This window comes from Elephantulus edwardii, unplaced genomic scaffold, assembly GCF_000299155.1.
Source record: "Elephantulus edwardii isolate Elephantulus edwardi_28Jun2011 unplaced genomic scaffold, EleEdw1.0 scaffold00024, whole genome shotgun sequence".
Lineage (NCBI taxonomy): Eukaryota > Metazoa > Chordata > Mammalia > Macroscelidea > Macroscelididae > Elephantulus > Elephantulus edwardii.
Window position 1 is genome coordinate 22682891 of NW_006399774.1, and position 19783 is coordinate 22702673.

Here is a 19783-nt window from a genome sequence, read left to right on the forward strand (position 1 = left end):
GAGAGGATTTCATTGTTGGTGGCTTTGCTTGACTCCACACGGATTTAGTTACAGTGGCTTCTGCCCAAGCGGCTTCTGTTTATGACCAGTTTACGGCATGATGAGGGGCTGACATTTTCCTCTTGCTTCTACAGCATCTGACCCTTTAGAGTCGTGGACGTGGACTTGGGTCCTGGGCAGCTTGCTAGGACTTTGCCTTTCTGCTTTTAAAACAAGAGTTTCGTACTCGGGCTGTGTGGCTCGGTTATTTGGCAGCTGGGTCACCTGCATCCATCCATGAGGCCAGAAAGGCAGGAGGAAGCAGTGCAGGGACGAGACCTCTGGTGCACTGCCCCCCAGATCACCCTGACAGTGGGAACCCATACTTCTCTCCCAGTGGGTGTGCTGACGAAGCAGCTGGAAAGACGCTCAGCAATCTTCCCGTTCTCATCCTTAGAAAGAGAAGAGATCTTCAGAGAGGGAGTTCTCACAATTGTCATTTATTTTCTTCTAGGATTTGGAGTTCCATGGAGTTATGAGATTTTATTTTCAAGATAAAGCTGCTGGGAACTTTGCGACAAAATGCATCCGTGTCTCTAGTACTGCCACCACCCAAGACGTGATCGAGACACTGGCGGAGAAGTTTCGGCCTGACATGCGGATGCTGTCGTCTCCCAAGTACTCTCTGTACGAAGTGCACGTGAGCGGAGGTTAGTGTATCGGGGGGCTCCAGCTGTCCGCCGGCACTGCTCTCTGTTAGGGATGGGGTGCTAACAGGCTGGCCGGACTCCGTCCACTTTACGCTTCTAACACCTATTTTTGTTACATGTTAGAGTGAATCAGTTAATTTTCCATTTGCTTTTTTTCCTCCAAAGATAAATACCATGACATTTCATAGTTAATTGTCCAGCAGGCCTGCCTGTCACATGGACAGAGTGAGAAACTCGCTGCCTCTCTCGTGCATGGAGTGTAACACGCTCTGCCTTCCTCATCCTGCAGCACTGTCTGTTTTTCTTTTCTGAAGCCCCTTACGTATTTAGTGGTTTCTCTTTAACACTTGAAATTTGTGAATGATTCTATGTGTGTTGTTACCAAATGACAAACCTGTAAAAAGATGACAAGTCCCATTTGAATGCTGCAAATAAGGACCGTCAGTCACACAGCACAGACCCACTTGGGATCACATGCTTCACCCAAGATTTTATATTTTTCACCTCATTAGGTCTAGTTTTGAAACAGGTGAGTGCTTTTATAGTCTGTGGAATTTTTAAGTGTGACCACTTCTGTGGAGACAGGTAAGGTAAGATGTGAAAGGAGCAGTGGTAACCTGTGCAAGGTGGAGTCTGACGCCAGCCAGCTTTATAAAGGGGAACCGTCCCCATCAGTAACATCCGCAGTACCAAACAAATAGCTCCGTAGTCAGACACGCCACCCTGCATGCTCCTGCTGCACCTGTTTCTGTCAGTGCCGGTTCATTGTACATTGAGTCACAGACTTTACTCAACAGCTGTGGTGTTTATTAGGTAAATAGATTGGGGAGTGAGGGAGGCAAAGAATATCTCACAGTGCAGGTCCAGGTTTAGTCCAGCAGTCCCAGCCCAGATTAAACAAGGTACAGTTCCTCAGTTCGTGAAAGTACAGGCTTAGTTCAGCAGCATAGATGCTCCTCCGGTTTCCCCAAGCACCCAGCAAACTTCATCTTAGCACAGACATCCCGCCAGGCACAAGCTTTACCTGTGGCTCCATCTCCAGGGTGCCTCTGGTTATACCTTGCCACAGTCTCTTCACCCGCTCTCCACCACCATCTTTCATAGACCCACAGCCTTGTGCTGATCCTACAGGTATTGAAGATTTGCAAGACCGTGTTTCCACAGTGGGTGACATTGCCCTGTGTCCTTGCTGATGACAGTGTGGTGACGCTGACACAGCGGCAGAACGAGGGGGGTGGCTGGTGGGGCAGAGCCCCAGGGGGGGACACAGAGCCACGATGGGGGGACAGTTTAAAAAGGGATCCGTACATTAGGGAATATTTTCATTGTATTAGAGTTTTGCTTTTCGCAGTCCTGCTAGTGTTGGGTTTAGAATATAAATAATCAGATTATGAAGCATCCCTCCCCCATGTTTCTGATATAGTGTGTTCCTGGAAGTTCTTATTTTTGACTAATGTTTACACTAACACCACAAACTTGAAGGAAAAAGGTAGGGTTAGGCAGGTGATGTGGGGCTTGTGTAAATTTGTAGCTGTAGCTTGTACTGAAGTAAAGCACAGCCCCTGCTCATTTACTAGCATGGCCAGGTTCCGGAGCTCAGGCCATTACAGGAAGTTGATGTGATGTCCAAACGGACGTAACTGCAGTTTCACACTGCTGTCACATTACGTTGTCACTTAACTGCCACTCATCACGCCCAGCAAAGCAAACACGTCCCTTACCTGTCAGCACCTCTCCCCTTGGCCTGCGCTCAGTGTGTGTCAAGGTCAGAGTAGGTTTCCACAGTGGGGTCACCGGTGTGACCGAGTTAGGATGGGCCTCGGGGTTCGCAGGGAGGAAGCGGCGTCCCTGGGCAGACGCCTCCTCGTGATGCTGTGGCCTTGGACCCGCCAGGTCCTGACCGGGGAGCTGCCCTGGAAGTCGGCGTCTTGGCCGTGGGAACCTGTGCTCTAGCCTCAGTGGTCGGCAGGGGGAGCCCAGGATCCCTGGCTGAGCTCTGGTGTCCTGCATGGGTCCCACCAGGCTTGAGATGCTGATGGGCAGTGCTTCTCCTTGACCAGTGAAGGCAGCCAAGAGGGGCAGGTGCACAGAGCTGGGCTGGGCTGTGCCAGCTGCACCCCAAGACTGAGGGGGCAGAGGCTGCAGTGTCAGGTGTGTGTGACCAAGGTGACAGCGTCAGGAGAGCATCTCACACGAGTCAGTGGGGTCGGTGACCCCTCGGCGCGCCCTCGATTTCCTGGTTGTGTTTGAGCCCATTGGATGCGTAGGCTCTGTGTGCATCCCCTGCTCTGCTGACGTTCTCGGTGTGAGGGGTTAACAACGGTTAAAGCGCTGACAGACCTCCTGACCTGCACTTCAGTCTGCGGGTGGTTCCTGAGCACGTGAGGCATGTTCACAAAATCCAACGCACTGGAAACCCCCGCAGTACTCATGCCAGCAAATAACCATGGCTGCTCTGCTCTCTCCTGTCCTGTTTTGAAGAAGAAAGAAGATTGGACATAGACGAGAAGCCTCTCGTGGTGCAGCTGAACTGGAACAGAGACGACCGGGAAGGCCGATTTGTCCTCAAGAATGAGAACGACACTGTCGCTCCGAAGGTGGGTGCCCTGTGTCCTGGGGGCGGGGGCCAGGGCCTGGGCCTGGTACGGAGCACGTGGTGGGATGTGCCTTGGGCTGTGCCGTGGGGTGTGCGGTGGGTGTGCGGTGGGCTGTGCCGTGGGCTGTGCCGTGGGCTGTGCGAGGAGCAGAGCAACTCTCCCCTCCCCTCCTTGTCGAGAAGCCCTGTCTTCTGCTGGGCTCACGCGTGCTTTGGCCTGGTGGCCCGATCGGCACCTTTCTTTTCTAGAGAGGAGTTAATGCATGCTTTTGTTACTGAGTATAAATGCTCAGAAAAAGTACTTCCAGTTTCCTTTCCCCAAATTATAAAGTCAGTAGCTGTTTTGGAAAAAATGTAAAATTTTGACCACTTCCTTACGTGAGCCCTTTGAGGGCCTGGTTAATAAGGGGCCTCGGAAAGCTTTGTCACAGGGTGGTGGGTGTCCTCGGGCTGCACTGAACGATGGACAGACGTCTGCACTGTTCTCCCTGTGGGAGATGATGGGTGCAGCCCATGCACCCCTACTGCAGTGCTTGGCCTCCATCCCTCAAGCTCAGTACTGACCGGAAGTAGCATGGACAAAGGTTGAGAGAAACCTGTGCACCTCTGCTCACTTGCTGACGCGGTCGGGTTCCAAAGCCCATGCTGGTGTGTGAAAATGGAAGGTGACAGCCCAACTGGAGGTCACATCGTCATTGGACCTCTGAGCCACTGAGCCCACCCAGCACCGAGCGTCCCCGAGTCCTCAGTGCCCAGTGGTCAGAGTGGCTGCATGCCACGTGAGCAGAGGTGTGCTGGCTTTGCTCCAAGTGCCTGGGAGGCTGCTGCCACTGCTCTCAGAAACAGGAGAATTGTGCGTGTGTATGTGTGTGTGTGCGCGTGCGCGCGTGTGCAGTCAGTGCCTCAGGTTAAATGTGCCTTTGACCTAATTTACCCCGCGCTCTGGTCACATGCTACATTTGCAAGAGCGAGTATCCGTTTTTCTGCTGTCCCTGCTTTGTTTCTTTCTGCTCTGCGGACGTCAGCCGAAGTATTGTTGTGTCTGACTTGCTGTCTGCTGCAGGTTTGCACTGACGTGCGTGCGTTAGAACTAGGCCAAGCAGGATGTGCAGGTACCTCTGAATGAAAATGTGAATAGTAACATGCTTTCCTGTTGAGCTAAAAGCACAAGGAAGTTTGCTTCTCCCAGGAAAGTGACCACTGTTTACTTTTTCTGACACTTTTTTTTTGGAAACTAATGAATTATGCACAAAAATAATTTATTTCTGTGCTACTTGCAGTTAGTTAAAATATAAACTAGGAATAAATATGTAACCAAAACAAGAAACTAGTACTTTTGCACACACGCAGCACTCACTGTGGGCTTCAGCAGAGCTGTTCCATGGGCAGTAGCCTTGCTTCTGCAGTTCAAGGAAAAGCCCGTGAATTAGACCCTGGCGCTTGGTTAGTTCTTAAGGAACTCTTTCTTCCAGTTACTTTGTATAAACTATATTTCGACCGATTGCGTTTCCATTCCTATGCCCTTTCTGGCGTTGGTGGTTTTTTCAGTTTGCTGGCTTAATTTAAATGGAAATAAAATTTGGACAGTTGGCAGCCTGCGTACTCGTCAGCCAGAGAGATGACACAGGAGACGCCCTGAGGGTGCCCTTGCCCTGGCAGTTTTGCATTTCAGTGTGCACGTTCAGGCGCATAGGTCCCACACTGCATGCTGGCCCTCGCGCGCGCGCGTGTATACGTGCGTGTGTGTGTGTGTGTGTGTGTGTGTGTGACACGTACGTGCACGCACGGTCTAGCCAACATGGTGATGATGCTTCTTTTATTAGAAGGCTCAGAGTAATGGACCTGAGAAGCCAGAAAAAGAAGGCGTAATCCAGAACTTTAAGAGAACTCTCTCCAAGAAAGAGAAGAAAGAAAAGAAGAAGCGAGAGAAAGAGGCCCTGAGACAGGCCTCTGATAAAGATGACAGGCCTTTACCGTCGGATGACATGTAAGTTCATTTTGGAAATGCTCAGCATGTCTTTGTTTTTGGTTGTATTTGTTTTTTTTATCTAGGTAGAAGCCTTTTATTGGCATGCAGGGATGAGAAGAATAGGACTAAGGAGGCAGAAATGAGGGTAACTAGTAGTAGATTTATTAGGAAGTTACCTCCCCAAAGGGATGGACCTTCCTCCTTGAAAGGAGGTCAAGGGAAAAGGCTTCAGCATGTCTTTGTGCACCCGACCAAAAGTTGACAGTTTGTCAGACCCTGACAGATGAACCCATGAGAGAATTGTGAACAGGATACATTCAATGTAGACATTCATCTCTAAGTGTGCCTGGGTTCTGTACTGAGGGAGATGGGATTGTAATCCCCGTTGAAAATGTCTACGTGTCAGTCTTTATACCACAGTCTTGCTTAATTGTAAATGAAGTAAACACTAATTGACATTGTGATTTTTTTACTTGAGAGAGCAGTGAGGACAGAGTCCATATTGTAGGCAATCTTGTCATCTTCAGCTGGGACTGGCCTTTCTCTTCTGTTTTTGTGACTTGACACGTTGGGATCCTCTTGCGGCTTTGTGTGGGCCGTGGCTTGGAGGACTACTCACTAACACCCACTGCCCCCGGGTGGCGCTGACCACAGGTCTCTGGGTTTCTGAGGCAGTGACTCTGAGGCAGGTGCCAGCCTGTCTCCTGAGGGTTGGCTGGGGGTTAGGACTGCAGGCCTTGCTATCAGTAGCCTAACCCACGATACACTCGGCTGCTAGAGTCCCACTGGAGGCCTGCGGTGACGCTTTGTGCTCCTGAAACACACAGCGCACCTGCTTACAGGTTGGCTAGGCTGGACAGAAAGCCACGTGTTAGGCTGTGATCGTTTTCTGTTGTCACCACACCTCACTGTGAGGGTCCCTGCCTGCCCACCATACCTGAGCACCTGGCCCAGCGGCTCAGGGTAGCTGCCTGACTCACGGCTTTCTGTCATTTCCTTCAGCCTACAGTTGTTTTTCACGTACTTCCCAGCCTTCTCTTCCTTTCGTCCTTGTTGTTGTCGTGCCATCGAGTTGTCTGTGACTCATTGCGACTCCATGTACTTTAGCTCTGAAACCTGGTCGACTGCACTGATCCCGTTTCTCCAGTCACTGAGTCCGTTCATCTCATCCAGGGTCTTCCTCTCCTGCGCTGTACCTCCTTGCTACATGCCCAGAGTATGTGAGACAGAGCCTCAGAATCCTTACCCCCAGGGAGCAGCCTGCTTTCACCCTCCCCAGGATAGACCTGTTTGTTCTCCTGGCAGCCCGTGCTACTATGTTCAGCACTCTTCACCAGCACCACAGCTCAGAGGCATCAGTCCTTCATTCACCCTTGTTATTGTCCAGGTCTTGGAGCATAGCAAGTAATTGTGAAGACCATGGCCTGGATCAGGCACACCTTAGTCTCCAGACTGACGTCATTGCTCTGTGGCACTCTGGAGAGTTCCCTGACAGCGACTTCCACTGAAAGTAGTCTTGTGGTTTCCTGACTGCTCATGCCAAGAGTTGTCTTAGGGACCGTCACATCGACCACTCCTAGCAACCCTGTGAGCAGTAGAGTTGAGCCTTGCCCCGTCCTGTGCCGTCCGCAGCATCTCTGTCATGCTTAAGTCCCTTGTGGCAGTCACTGTGTCATTGTGGCAGTTCTTCTTGTGAGGGTTTTCCTCTCCTTAGCTGACCTTTCCCAGGATGATGTTTCTCTCCGAGGACTGGCCTCCCCCGACAGCATACCCAGCGTAAGTGAGACAACATAACCGCCGTGCCTTTGGCAGTCGGTGGTGTAGTCAGCACCCTTCACCAACACCACACTCGAAAGCTCTGGGTTTTTTCTTCTGTATTCCTTAGTCATTGCCTTAGGTGTCAGGTGAATAGGTAGCATTTAAAGAGACCATGGCTTGGATCTGGGCACACCTTAGTTTTTAACGGATATTACTCATCTTTAGCACTTTGGAGAGGTCTCTGACAACAGATTTCTCAGTGCAGCACATGCTTTGATTCTTGGCTGCTGTAACCATGGGTATTGATGGTGGATGTAAAATGAAATTATTATTGACAGCTTCAGTCTTTTCTTTATCTATCATGATGTTGCCTCTTGGTCCATTGGTGAGGATTTTTGGTTTTTTGATGTTGAGGTGTAACCCATATTGAAGGCTAGAGTCTGTAGCAAGTGATGAAATAGTAATCGACATGCCATTTTCTTGCTGAAGTAGAGAGATGGCATTCCTTTTTGACAACCACAATTGAGAGAGTTTTCCAGAAATGGAGAATTAAGTCACTGATGGTCATGTTAACCGAGCAGAGAATAGTCTGGTTGACATTTTCTATGCAGACACACACTCTTCCCATGTTGAACAGAGAATTTTTAAATAGAATCATGATTTTCGAATTGTTTCTTGCCCGTTGACTGTTTCGAGCCAACGGTGCGGTGTGTCCTTGCCCAGTCTTCTTCCTGGCACTCTCGTTGGCATCCACAGTTTTGGTATTGCAAAGAAAGGATGTTTGTGTTCTAGAAGAGTGGCATGGTGACGTGATATTCTTTGTCTCCCCTACTCCCCACCTTCCCCTCATAGACCCCATTGTTGGTACCTTAACTGTGAGTCAGCAGTGACTAACTGAGCCCCCTTGCCCTTGCGGCTCCAGAGGCACCATGCAGCTGGGCTGTGGGCTCTTCGTCTGCTTTGTGCTCTGGGACAGTGAGAAGTAGGCTTGTCTTACTCCGCCTGGCCTTTTCAGAGACGCTCCTGGCTTTGTGTGCCCGTGTCCTGTGTCCTCTTTACACAGGAAGGCTATAAATTGCATAGGAAGAGGTGCCCATCTTTCTTCCTCAGCCCCTGGTGCATTTGAACTGCCTTTGCTCTATCACTGGGGTCCCCCCACCCCGTCTTCATTCTGTGTGCTGTCAAATCAGAACCTACCCGTAGCGGACCCGCCAGCGGGTTTCCACAGGCAGTGACAGCAGGGCGAGTCTCCATCCTTCTCCCACACAGCAGCTGGTGGGCTTGATCCTACCAGTGGGCAGAGCTGGACAGTGAAGAAGGAACATTGAAGAAGAATTGGGGTGTGAATTGTGACCTGGTAAAGAATGTTGAGTATACAGTGGACTAGGAGGAGAGCAGACAGATCTCTCTTAGATTTCCTTGAAATGGTGATGTAAAGACATGTTCTCGTGAACATGTTGTCGAGAGGAACCAGTTCCTGGAGAAAGGACCTCAGACTTGGCAAAGGAGAGGTTGGGAAAGTAGTCCCGTAACGGCATGGACAGGCACCGTGGCTCTTCCAGGGCTTACACGTGACACTGACGGGACAGGGCAGGCAGCACTACACTCGGGTGCAGGTGTGGCTGGGAGGAGTTCTCTTTCTAACAGTCTTCAGAACATGACAGAGAAACGACAGAGTTCTGGAGGGTCCCAGGCCGAACCAGTGGGCCACAGTGGAGTCAGCTCGGCCTGGACTCCTTGTGTTCAGAGTGGAGCTGCTTGGCGCTGTTCTCAGCTTTCCCTGGAGACACCTGTGTGCGTCCCCAGCCCCCAGCACTGTTTTGGACACAAGCAGGACACCTGGGCCCTCACCCCCGTGTGTCCCCATTCCTTCCGAGGCACACTTCTGTACCCCAGTATTGACTGGAGCAGCAGTGAGTCGACTTCCCATGAAAACACTTGTAAACATATGACTGTGCTGTTCTCCTTTCAGTGAGAATTCTCGCCTCGCTGCCGAGGTTTACAAAGACATGCCCGAGACCAGCTTCACACGAACCATCTCCAACCCCGAGGTGGTCATGAAAAGGCGCAGGCAGCAGAAGCTGGAGAAGAGGATGCAGGAGTTCCGGAGCTCAGACGGACGGCCTGACTCAGGTACAGCCGTCGTAAAGGGCGTCCATCTGACATCAGCAGTCGTGACCCACTTCAAGTCCTTTTCACAGTCCCGTTGGATTTCTGACAGTTCTCTTGGTGTACTGCTGCAGCCGTTTTTGAATGATATTAAATTTCCTCATTTTGTTGGAATGTGCTCAAATACAGTTTTCTTCGAGTTGAATTTAAAGTAACAACATGTATCTCCTGAAGGACTTCCTCACGGGGACAATTCCTGTCTGGGTGTGAGGGGCCCATAACGATTCAGTCTTTTTTGATGATTTGATTTTGCCTTAGATTCGAGGCATTTACTAGTTTAGTTTAATGGTTGAAATGTCAGATTTCCAGTGGAAGACGTTTGCAGCTGTGTACCCCTAGAGAAGTAGCTATGGACTGTACTCTTGGGGTTTGCTTTCTTTACTCAAGTGTGTTGTGGAGCCAGCACGTAGAAATTGTTACTTTTGTATCTGTTGATCTGTCTCAGGACTAAAGAAAGAACCTGGCAATCACTGCATTTCTCCAGCCAGCAGATTGTTCTGAGTTCAGAAGCCCCAGACCCCTGCTTGTTGATCTGGGCTGACTCCCGGTGACCCTCCCTCCCGGGCAGGGCAGGCCCAGGTGTGCTTTTTACAGGTGTTGGGAAGCCATCATTCTGGATGACGTCTGTCATTGGGTGGCCGAGGGACCTCGGAGAAGAGGGACTTTTGAGGTGGCAGAGAGGTCTCAGGTTGAGAGCGCAGTGATGTCACAGGCGTGCTGGTGAGGTTCAGGGTGTGGAAGCTTCTGCTGTGGGAGGTGTGTCTAGTGCAGGAGGACAGTATGCAGGTGGTCAGAAACGTCAGCACGGGGCCCGTATGGGGCTTGCACGTGGCACAGACAGGGCGTCCAGGTCCCAGAAGTGACAGCGGAGCTGGAAGAGAGCCTGGCCGTGCAGGACAGAGGGGGGCAGCAGTCCTGGATGGACAAGCGGCCCTGTGCAAGGAAGCCGGGAAGACAGCGTGCCCGAGCTCCATATTTTTCCCAAGCGAGTTACTCAGAATGTTGGTCTTCTCCCTCGCCTCAGCTGTGGGCGGAGGGGTGTGGTGATGGTGGTCAGGCTGCCGTCTCTGAGCCCCGTGGTGTCTGTTAGGCACATGGCACATCTCATCGGGGTTGTGGCTTTTACAGTGACCTGGAACGTGAGCAGTCGCGTGTATCAGTTTTCTGATTACACAGAGTCCTGTAGTCAGTCTGCTAACAGGAATGGCCAGCCTCCCTGGGGCACAGCTGTCAGACATCTGTGCTAGCCAGAGGTCAGCAGTTGAGATCCACCGGCTGGCTGGTGAGGGAAACGTGCTGGCCTGCTGCATGGAGGTGGTCAGCCTACAAACCTGCCCCGCCCTGCAGTGTCCTGGCAAGTCCCACAGCAGTGCCCACTCTCTGGTACCAGCCGCAGCGGTTCATGTCATTATGGGGCTTTTTGGTGAGAAATTTAGGAAGAGAATTTCCAGGACTCAGTTGATTTTCCCCTGCACTTCACTGGGGTGGAAACACTTAATAACGTTGTCAGTGTGAACCCATCTTCAGTTTGGGGTAATGACCGTGCCTTCACTTTGGAGCAGACACGTATATCTCTCCAAATAAGCTTTAAGCTATACTATGTTATTGTTAGGTGCCATCAAGTCAAGTATGACTCATAGCAACCATATGAACAACAGATTTGAACCCCGTCCTGTCCTGAGCCAGCCTCCCCGTCTCTGACACCCTCGAGCCCATGCTGCGGTCACTGGGTCCGTCTGCCTTCCTGAGGGTCTTCCTCTCCTTCCCCCCCTCCACCTTTCCAACGGTGATGTCCTTGCAGGGTAGATAAGCTGAAGCTTTGCCGTCCTTGCTTCCGAGGAGTACCCTGGCTTCACCTTCTCCAGGACAGAGCTGATTGCTGACAGTCTGCGGGCTGTTCAGCACTTTCCCTCAACAGCGCAGCTCACAGACTCCAGTTGCTCTTCTCTCGTCCTCATGCGTGATGACAGACCTGCTCTGAATCAGGCACACCTTAGTATTCAAACTAACATCGTTGCTCCTCATTAATTGGGAGAGGTCCCTGACTGCAGACTTCCCCAGTGCAATACCTCTCCTGATTTCCTGACTGCTGGTACCAAGGGTGTTGATTGTAGATCCATGTAAGAGGAAGTTGTTGATAGTTCCAGTCTTTTCTCCATTTATTATGTTGTTGCCTGGTGGTCCAGTGAGAAGTTTTGTCTTCTTGACCTTGAGATGTAGTCTGTATTGAAGGTTGTGGTCTTTGATCCTCTGTAGCAAGGGTCTTCTGTCCCCCTCACTTTGAACAAGCAAGGTTGTGTCACCTGCATCAGTGTTCTCTTCCCTTGCAGCCAGTGGGGAGTCCTAATCCCCCTCTGATGATGATGTGGTTTTCTGCTCATAAAGTGAAAACCACCTCTTAATTAGACTGTCCGATTATTGCTTTCTCTGTCACAGTGCTCTGACACCATCTGTGCTAAAACCCAGAGGTGATTTAGACAGGGACTTTGAAATGTTCAGACCCACAAGAAGGAGATCAGAAACATGACATTCATTCTGCTCCTGAACGAGTTTTGTAGCTAATGTCTCGGCCCGTCCTTCGGAACTTCCCCTCAACCTCAGTTACCTGTAGTAGGAACCACTGTGACTTCTTAAAGGTGTCTTCTGGCAAACCTGCACTTAGACCTTCTGAGGCCTGAACCACCTTTCTGTTCCATGGTCTATAGCTTTGGGCTCTCAGATTCTTGTCTGGGCCATTGGTGCCTAGGAGGTGTTTGTGTTTCGTGATTGCCTGCACTTTTCTCAGGACCATCTTCAGTCTTCAGGACGGACAGTCAGTGTTATTGTGGTTTGTGTGTGAAGCACATATTCACACAGGAAGCTGTCTTTACCCTGGTGGAACACCCTCTTTGAAAGCTTCAGGTCTGTGTTTGGAGCGAGTGTAGAGTTAAGTAGGGAGGGTTTGGGCATGACGTGTCCTTTGTACTGGCCTCCCCACGATTGTTCACAGTCGCTGAGGGTCAGCACGCCTGCAGGTCATTTCTGGCAGGAAATATAATTGTGTTCGCTGAACGCATTCCACTTCAGCCTACCTGCCTGCTTGTAAGTGGTTGGAATGTTGCTATTATTGTTATCAGAAGAGAAATTGGGCTAAAAAAATATCTTATTTTTTTTCTTCAGGTGGAACACTGAGAATTTATGCAGATAGTTTAAAGCCAAATATTCCCTACAAGACAATCCTGCTGTCGACCACCGATTCTGCAGACTTTGCCGTGGCTGAGGCGTTGGAGAAGTACGGCTTGGAGAAGGAGTCGCCTCGGGATTACTGCATCGCCCGGGTGAGTGCGCGTCTCCAGCGCTGGGCATGCCGGGCTGGGTTGGGTCAGACCTGTGTTGGCATCTGCTCTCTGGTTTACTTAGAATTTGATCCACTGTGAAACCATGCGTTCAGTCTACAGAAAAAGCAGCAGTTCCCTTCCATTGCAGAAGGTTTATGTCATAAATTACAGAGGCATTGGAAGATGAATTTGAGAAGATGAAGTCACCCTCTGTTCTGTTTGTGGATGTGGAGGCCTTCTTGCCAGTGGGCCACCAGAGCTCTCTGTAGCCCTTCTGAAGGACAGTCCCTGTCGTGTTTGGATGCACAGCCCTCCCGTTCTTCCTTTGGGTCGGGAACTCGCCTTTCTGTGTGGAGTCTGCCTTGGCGATGCTTTCGCTGTGCCTTTCCCCAGTGTGTCAGGAGGGGCGGAGTGCGGTGTGCTCTGTGCCGGTCGGTGTCCCCCTGCTGCTTTGTGGGGGACAGGTGGGCATTCTCCTCTTGTGCAGATTTATAGCCTCAGTGACCCCGTGAGGTCTCCCTGTGTCGGCACTGACCTGATGAAGCAAGAGCCCTCGTGGGGGTCTGGGCACTTGCTGCTCACTGAAGGGGTGGTCTGAACCCCCAGCCGCTCCGTGGGAGTCTTTCCGTAGCAGCCACAGCCTCGGGAACTGGTGGAACAGTGTGCCCTGGCCTGGAGTCACCAGAGTCAGAATGGACTTGTGTCGGGGTTTGGGGTCATCATGAAATCATCAACTGTTAAATGAATTTCCGTGTTGGGAACAATAAGGATGGCTTAGGACAGGACAGGGTTCAGATCTGTTCTTAGGGCCGCTACCCACAGCACTTCCTGTTGCCAGCAGCTGGTTGATATGTTCACTAGGCAGCCATAGTGTCTGAGAGAGGAGGAGGATTGTTTTACCTTAGTAATGAAAAAGAAAATCATGTTGTGTACTTCTTACATGGTTTTGGTAATTAAATAGAATGAAATTTCCAGTTCTAAATAAAACTACCTGATGAGTCAGTCAGGTATATACTAATTTACTTTTAGCCAATATTTTCCTCAAAATGACTTTTAGAAATGGTTTTTTAAAAATTGTGCCCTGCCCACTTCCACCTGTCTTTTAAAATCTTAGCAAGTGGTTGTTGAATTGTGAAGCAGGGTGGATTTTGATGCCTTTCCTCTGCTGTATTGCTGCACCTCACCGGGCAGTGAATGCGGTGACCGCACCCCTCACGCCTGCATCCCCACCTGCTGGCTGGTTTGTGTCACTGTCGATAGTTTGTAGAATTTTTACATCATTAGAATCCACACAGGACGACTGCTTTGTCCTGTTCTGTCAGTCTGCATGGTGGAGAATCATCTTTTCTTTTGTTAAAAAAAATTTATTTTTCTTTAATTGCTCTTCACAAAAGATCCTTCCCATTTTCTTCACCCCACCCACCCATCAAATTGTGCAACCCTATGATTAACACCCTCCCCCCAGTCCATTCACACCCCTCTATTTCTGCTCTCCCCCACAACCCCCGTCTTGGAGTCTCATACTCATTGTACAATAATGGTTTTATGCAGTATAGTTCACTCAGCAAAATGCTCTCCAGGCCCTCCCAAGTTAGGTAATGATTTACAAAATCATTGCTCCTGCGTGTCGCATAGTATTCCATTGTGTGAATGTACTTCTCAATCCACTTGTTTGTGGTTGGACATCTGGGCTGTTCCTGTGTTCTCATGATAGTGAATAATGCTGCTATGAATATTGGTGTACACGTTTCTGAGCCTCAGTTCTCATTTTCTTGGGGCATATTCCAAGCAATGGAATAGCTGGGTCATATGGAATTTCTCTGTCCAACTTTTTGAGGAAATGCCAAACTGCCTTCCAGAACCGTTGTACAATCCCACCAACAACTCTGCATCCTCTCCAACATTTATTACTTGCTGTCCTGTTAAACTTTGCCACTGCTGCTGGAGTGAGACGGTATCTCATTGTGGTTTTGAATTGCATCTCTCTTACTGCCAGTGATTTGTCTGTTGGCCATCTGAATGTTTTCCTCTGTGAAGTTCTTTCCATGTCTTCTGCGAGAATCACCCTTTGGTTCTTCTGCTGTGGTTACTGATTAGGACTTGGCTTTGTGCATCCATTTTTGGGGTGCTTCCAGTGACTACAGAGACCATCCGTGTGTTCTGTCGTGGGAGACTGGTCACCCAGATGTCGCACGGCTCAATCTCGTGATGACACGGTGTGTCTGGATTTCCTTAAGAAAATGCTGTTGATAAATAATTGATGTTTCGGTGATACCAAACCTTGATGAGTGTAGATTTCTACTAAGCCTTATTTAAAATCCCGTAAACTAAGTCTTAATTATCTTTATATAGAGGCTTATTCTAGATTTTTATTTCCATATTAATTTGAGAATTTTTTTTTTTTTTTGGTTTTTACCCAATGTACTTTGGATTAGAATCGAGTTAGTGTTGGGTTTGGGGGTAAATTTAGACACTGCTTTCATCCCAGGCAGTATTTAATCTGTATGCCTCTGAGTGTGGTGAGAGCCTACAAGAATGTGGAAAGTGAGGAAAAGATGTAACTAAATCAGCCTTGCCACTGAGGTGTTGAAGATGGCAGCGAGTGTTGGGGCAGAGGAATCTTGCAGGGAGGTGGGGAGAAAGCAGGCTGCGGCTTCCTGACAGAGGCCCGGACACAGCAGCAAGAAGCTGGACTCCTGTGAGGCAGGACTGAAAGGGGGGCTGCACCAGGAACTCAGTTGAAAGTTTTTATGAGTAAGAGCCTTCCCTCTCTCAGCCATACCTCCTCCCCCTTGGAAGGATGGAGTAAAATGGATGGGGGCTTAGCAAGGGAGGCCTTGAGTGTGGGGACACTAAGAGCAGCAGGGTACAGGATTCAGTCAGGGGTAAATCTCCACCCACACCGCAGCCGTGTTGGGGGAGACCTCTCAGAAGAAGCTGGCGGCTAAAGTTAGGAGGTTAGATCTGTACTGAGACTGACCTTTGGAGGTTCGGGCCGTAATTCCCTCTGAGGTCTCCCAGCAGTCAGGCTGCCCACACACGGAATCAGCCTTTGGAGACTCACTGTTAAAGTTGAGTGGAGCCAGGGTTCACAGTGTGGGAACCGTTCTCTTTGAGAAAAGCCTTTCAGATGAAAGTTCAACACAAATAAAAACTTTCAAAGGAAAATTACCGTGCAGAGATCAGCTGAAGTGTCCATAGCACAGAGCTGCTCAGATGAGGGGACACTGACCGCATGGATGTTCTAAAGAAGGACCTTTCGGGAGCTCTAGCTGTTGATTGGCTGATGCTCAGCCCTTGAGTGAGGAATTGTGCGGCCCCAGAGGAAAGGTCAACGGTCAAAGCCTGCGCTCTGTGCGAGAAGGCCTGCGCCTCCCAGCCCGTTGATTAGCTGCCTCTGACGGTCAGCTGTGGAGTCCTACTCAAGATAAAGGACAAGAAGGAAGGACGTGGGTCGGTGGGAGGGAAGAGCTGCTCGACACATAAATAAGCGGTGGGCTCGGAGCCTTGGCAGCTGAGAGGGTAGGAGTTGTGCTGTTAACCCTTGCCTCGTGGACATTTCTATTCCCAGTGACTCCCTGGGGGAGAGAGAGATGGACATACTCCTCCCATAAGAGTTACAGTCTGAGAAACCCAGCAGAGGGTCAGCTGAGTCAGTTCTGACTTGATGGCAGTGAGTGGGAGGGCCACGGGGAATACGAGAGGAAGTGAAGGGGGGACAGAAGACTGAGAACACTTCCTGGAACTTAACAGATTTCCCTTTCAGGTAGGGCAGGCCCCTGCATAATCACAAGGACGGTCACTTAGTAAAGGACTGAGTCACTTTAACCCAGCCCACTGGTGACCAGTTGATTCTGACTCAGCAACACCCCAATGGTTTCCAAGACTCTGTCTTCATGTGGTGGCTTCAGGCAACTGAGCCCACAGGTTAATGGTCGGGCTTTGTGTACGCAGCCATCAGAGTTCCTTAGACCAGTGTTGGCCGTCTGAAATTGCAGAAAATGGAGATAGAGATGGGACCGTGCTCTTGATAGAAAGATTTAAGCTGCACGTGAAGAATTAATTCCACTGGGGAGTAAAATCTGTACCATTCTTCCCCCCACACACACTGTTTATTTAATAATAGGCAATAAGAAATCAAACTTAACAGTCTATACAGTGATCCAAAGTTCATAACTCTAATAAATCAATCATCTCATCCGGGATCTTCTTCTCCTGCGCTGTTCTCCACCGTCTCAAGCATGACGTCCCTCTCCAGGGCCTGGTTCCTCCTTGCAGCATGCCAGAGTATTTCAGCCGGAGTTTTAAAATCCTTGCCTCCCAGGAGCAGCCTGGTCGCACCCTGTGCAGGACGAGCCTTTGTTCTCTTAGCGGCCCCTTAGACAATACAGATGAAGAATTGCTTATTCTGTTGTCTGGAATTCATTTGTTTTCTCTGTCACCTCATCGTCATTTAACCATCTATTCAGTTTTTCAGTTTTATTTTGATGCTTTTTATTTGCTAGATGAGATCTGCTCTCAGAAGAGCTTAACTGTGTTAAATGAAGTCAGAGAGACAAAGATGTAGAAATTGGAACCAAAAATAAAGCAGACGGCCTGCAGACGAGTTGGTTGTGCCTCTGAGTGGCTGTAGAATGGAGAAGCCTGGCGCATAGCGTTGCCCGGGCTGTGCACCTGTGGGAGCGCACGGCCTCGTCTCCCTCCAGCAGTGACTGCTGACTTTGAACTGCTGGCCTTTGGCTAACAGTCAGCTGCACTCATTACCCAGTGTGCCACTCAGGAGAAGGATGGGCAGTGTCCTTCATGCGATTAACTGCCTCTGAAAACCTGCCGGAGGGTCAGCTGTGGGTCGGTTCCGACTTGATGGTGGACAACGACGACACGCCACCATGGCTCCTGTAGAAATCGGGTTGGAACCGACGCATCGCTGATCCTCCAGCATTTCCAGCAGCAGTAAATTGCGTGGGAGGAGACTGCCCGTCTTTCTTCTGTGGAGTGGCTAGTGGATTTGAACCACCAGTGTCAGCTGTGGGTCGGTTCCAACTCTGCGGTACATGATAACAATAACAAACGAAGTAGGAATAGGAGCTTCAAATTGGAAAATGAGGGGTGGAAGTCAAGGAAGGCTTCTGGAAGTGCTTGAGGAGGGTGTGTGGACCTCGGAGGGCTGTGAGCCCTGGGGAAAGGGCTTTCCTGTCACAGGAAGCATGGCATCCAGTCTGCGCTGCAGGTGGTGTGTAAGCTGGGCTCAGGGCAAGTGATGGCGGGGGAGGCCTAGTGTTAGAGTATTAGAGTATTGTGTGTTCCACGCTGAGGCCGGGAAGCTGAATCCACGGAGAGACCGTTAGGACACTTGCTCCCTGATGAGTCTGAGAGGAGTTTCAAGCCTCTGTGAGTCGCATCATCTGTGTACCAGCCTGGTAGAGACGCGTGTGCAGGTCCCATCCTCACAATCACTCAGAGACCAACACTCTGTCCTCGTCTGCCTTCCACACAGTCAGTGCTCAGCTCAGAAGAACCCATGGGGCTGGGAGACAGTCCTGTGTGACTGCCGGTGATCCTAGGTGACGCCAAAGACAGTGACAACCTCAATCCATAGAGAGAAACGCAGCACTGCTTATCTTCATATAAAAGCCCTCAGTATGGAGTTCATCTCGGCATCGAGAAAACGAGAATCTTCACAGATGGGCCAGGAAGCAACACCATGATAAATGGAGAACAGATTGTCAAGAGTTTTGTTTTGCCTGTATTCACAGTCTGCCACTGTAGAAGCAGCAGGTTAGAACTCAGAAGGCGTCTACGTCGGGCAAACCCACTGTTCAGCATTCCTTTAAAGGCTTGGAGAGTTCCGGAGGCACTTAGGAGACAAGGTGTAGGGGACCCAAGTCATGGCACTTTCAGTTACTTCGGATGCATGTGAAAGTTGGGCAGTAAATGAGAACAGAGAAGATTTGATAGCTTTGAATTGTGTTGGCAAAGAGAGTTGAATAGATTGTTGATTGCGTGAAGAAGCCATTCTGTCTTGAGAGCAGTGAAATCAGAATGTGCCTTAGAAGTACTTGGTGAGACTTCAGCCCTTTGGGCAGGTTACTAGTTCTTGGAAAAGGAGAGGGTGGATGAGGAGAGGAAGACCCTTGAGTGAGACGCTCACGGCAGCGGGTGTGTGAGGATGGTCCAGTGTCAGACAGGACTCCATTCTCTTCTGCATGCACCGAACAACAGCAGTTAAGATTGGAAAATAGATGCGTAATGCCTCTTTTTAATAAATAACTTGTTCTGTAATGCATCTAAATGATCTGACTAAAGTGTGAATATAAAATAGACTATCTTAAAAAAGAATAACTGTGGTTTGTGAAGCTCCTTGTATAAACAGTTGTTTGAATTGGAAGGGGAGCTGGGGACCACAGAGATTTGACATAATGAAGTTATTTCATTATGCAAATAATTAAATTACAGCTATAAGTAAGGTATTTTACGTAGCAGTGAGACAGCTGCCTCCTGGTCCAAATACAGGTTTTGCATAAGTGCAGTCAAGTGTTTTGAGATTCCCGTTCTTCGCAGAGTGACTCAGTGACTGGAGTAAGGGGACAGGTGTGTCAGAGATGATGTTTGGCTCAGGACAGAGCAGGGCTCAGAGCTGTTGTAGATGGGGCCACTCAACAGCACATAACAGCAGCAACAGCATCGGTAAGAAATTACTTAGAGGTCAGACACAAGTTTTTAAAGAACTCACATGACTTGAGACCGCTGGGGAGGCTGGTGAATCAAAACTGCCGAGGCCACTAGCTAAATCTGTAATTGGAAACGACAAAGAGTTGTTGGAGCGTCTGCGTCCTTCTCCCGTGGCTTTCCCCGGTCGTTGCAGCGCTGCTCGGCCGGCCGTGTTTCAGGGCTTGTCACTGCACTTGTCCAGGTGAGCCTCACCATCAGCTGTGTTTTCTCGCAGGTGATGCTTCCTCCTGGCTCCCAGCATTCTGAAGAAAAAGGTGCGAAAGAGGTGATCCTCGAGGATGACGAATGTCCCCTCCAGATCTTCCGCGAGTGGCCCAGCGACAAGGGTGAGAGCGGCGGCCGTCATTGCTTCCGTCCTGGGTGCTAGCCAGTCGGTGCGGGACCTCTGGTGGGGCAGCACACCAAAACGGTGGTGGTTTGAGCCCACCAGCTGCCAGTAGAGGAAAAGGTGAAGGTCATGTCTGTGAGGATGGTTGCTGTTGGTTGTTGCTGTTTGCTGGTGTTCAGTGCCATCGTTCACGACTCACAGTGACCCTATGCACATCATACCTGA

The 19783-nt window shown here is 49.9% G+C and overlaps 1 protein-coding gene across 1 annotated transcript in view; it reads left to right on the top strand.

The window, feature by feature from the left end:
* The first annotated feature begins 514 nt into the window (after nucleotides 1-514).
* Nucleotides 515-19783, top strand: part of MLLT4 (myeloid/lymphoid or mixed-lineage leukemia (trithorax homolog, Drosophila); translocated to, 4) — a 77312-nt gene continuing 58043 nt past the window's right edge. Inside the window, exons 1-6 of the mRNA XM_006882786.1 lie at nucleotides 515-689; nucleotides 3171-3286; nucleotides 5109-5272; nucleotides 8985-9145; nucleotides 12341-12498; nucleotides 19445-19556. Of these exons, the coding sequence (XP_006882848.1) occupies nucleotides 515-689; nucleotides 3171-3286; nucleotides 5109-5272; nucleotides 8985-9145; nucleotides 12341-12498; nucleotides 19445-19556 (886 nt within the window). The remainder of the gene's footprint in view (nucleotides 690-3170; nucleotides 3287-5108; nucleotides 5273-8984; nucleotides 9146-12340; nucleotides 12499-19444; nucleotides 19557-19783) is intronic.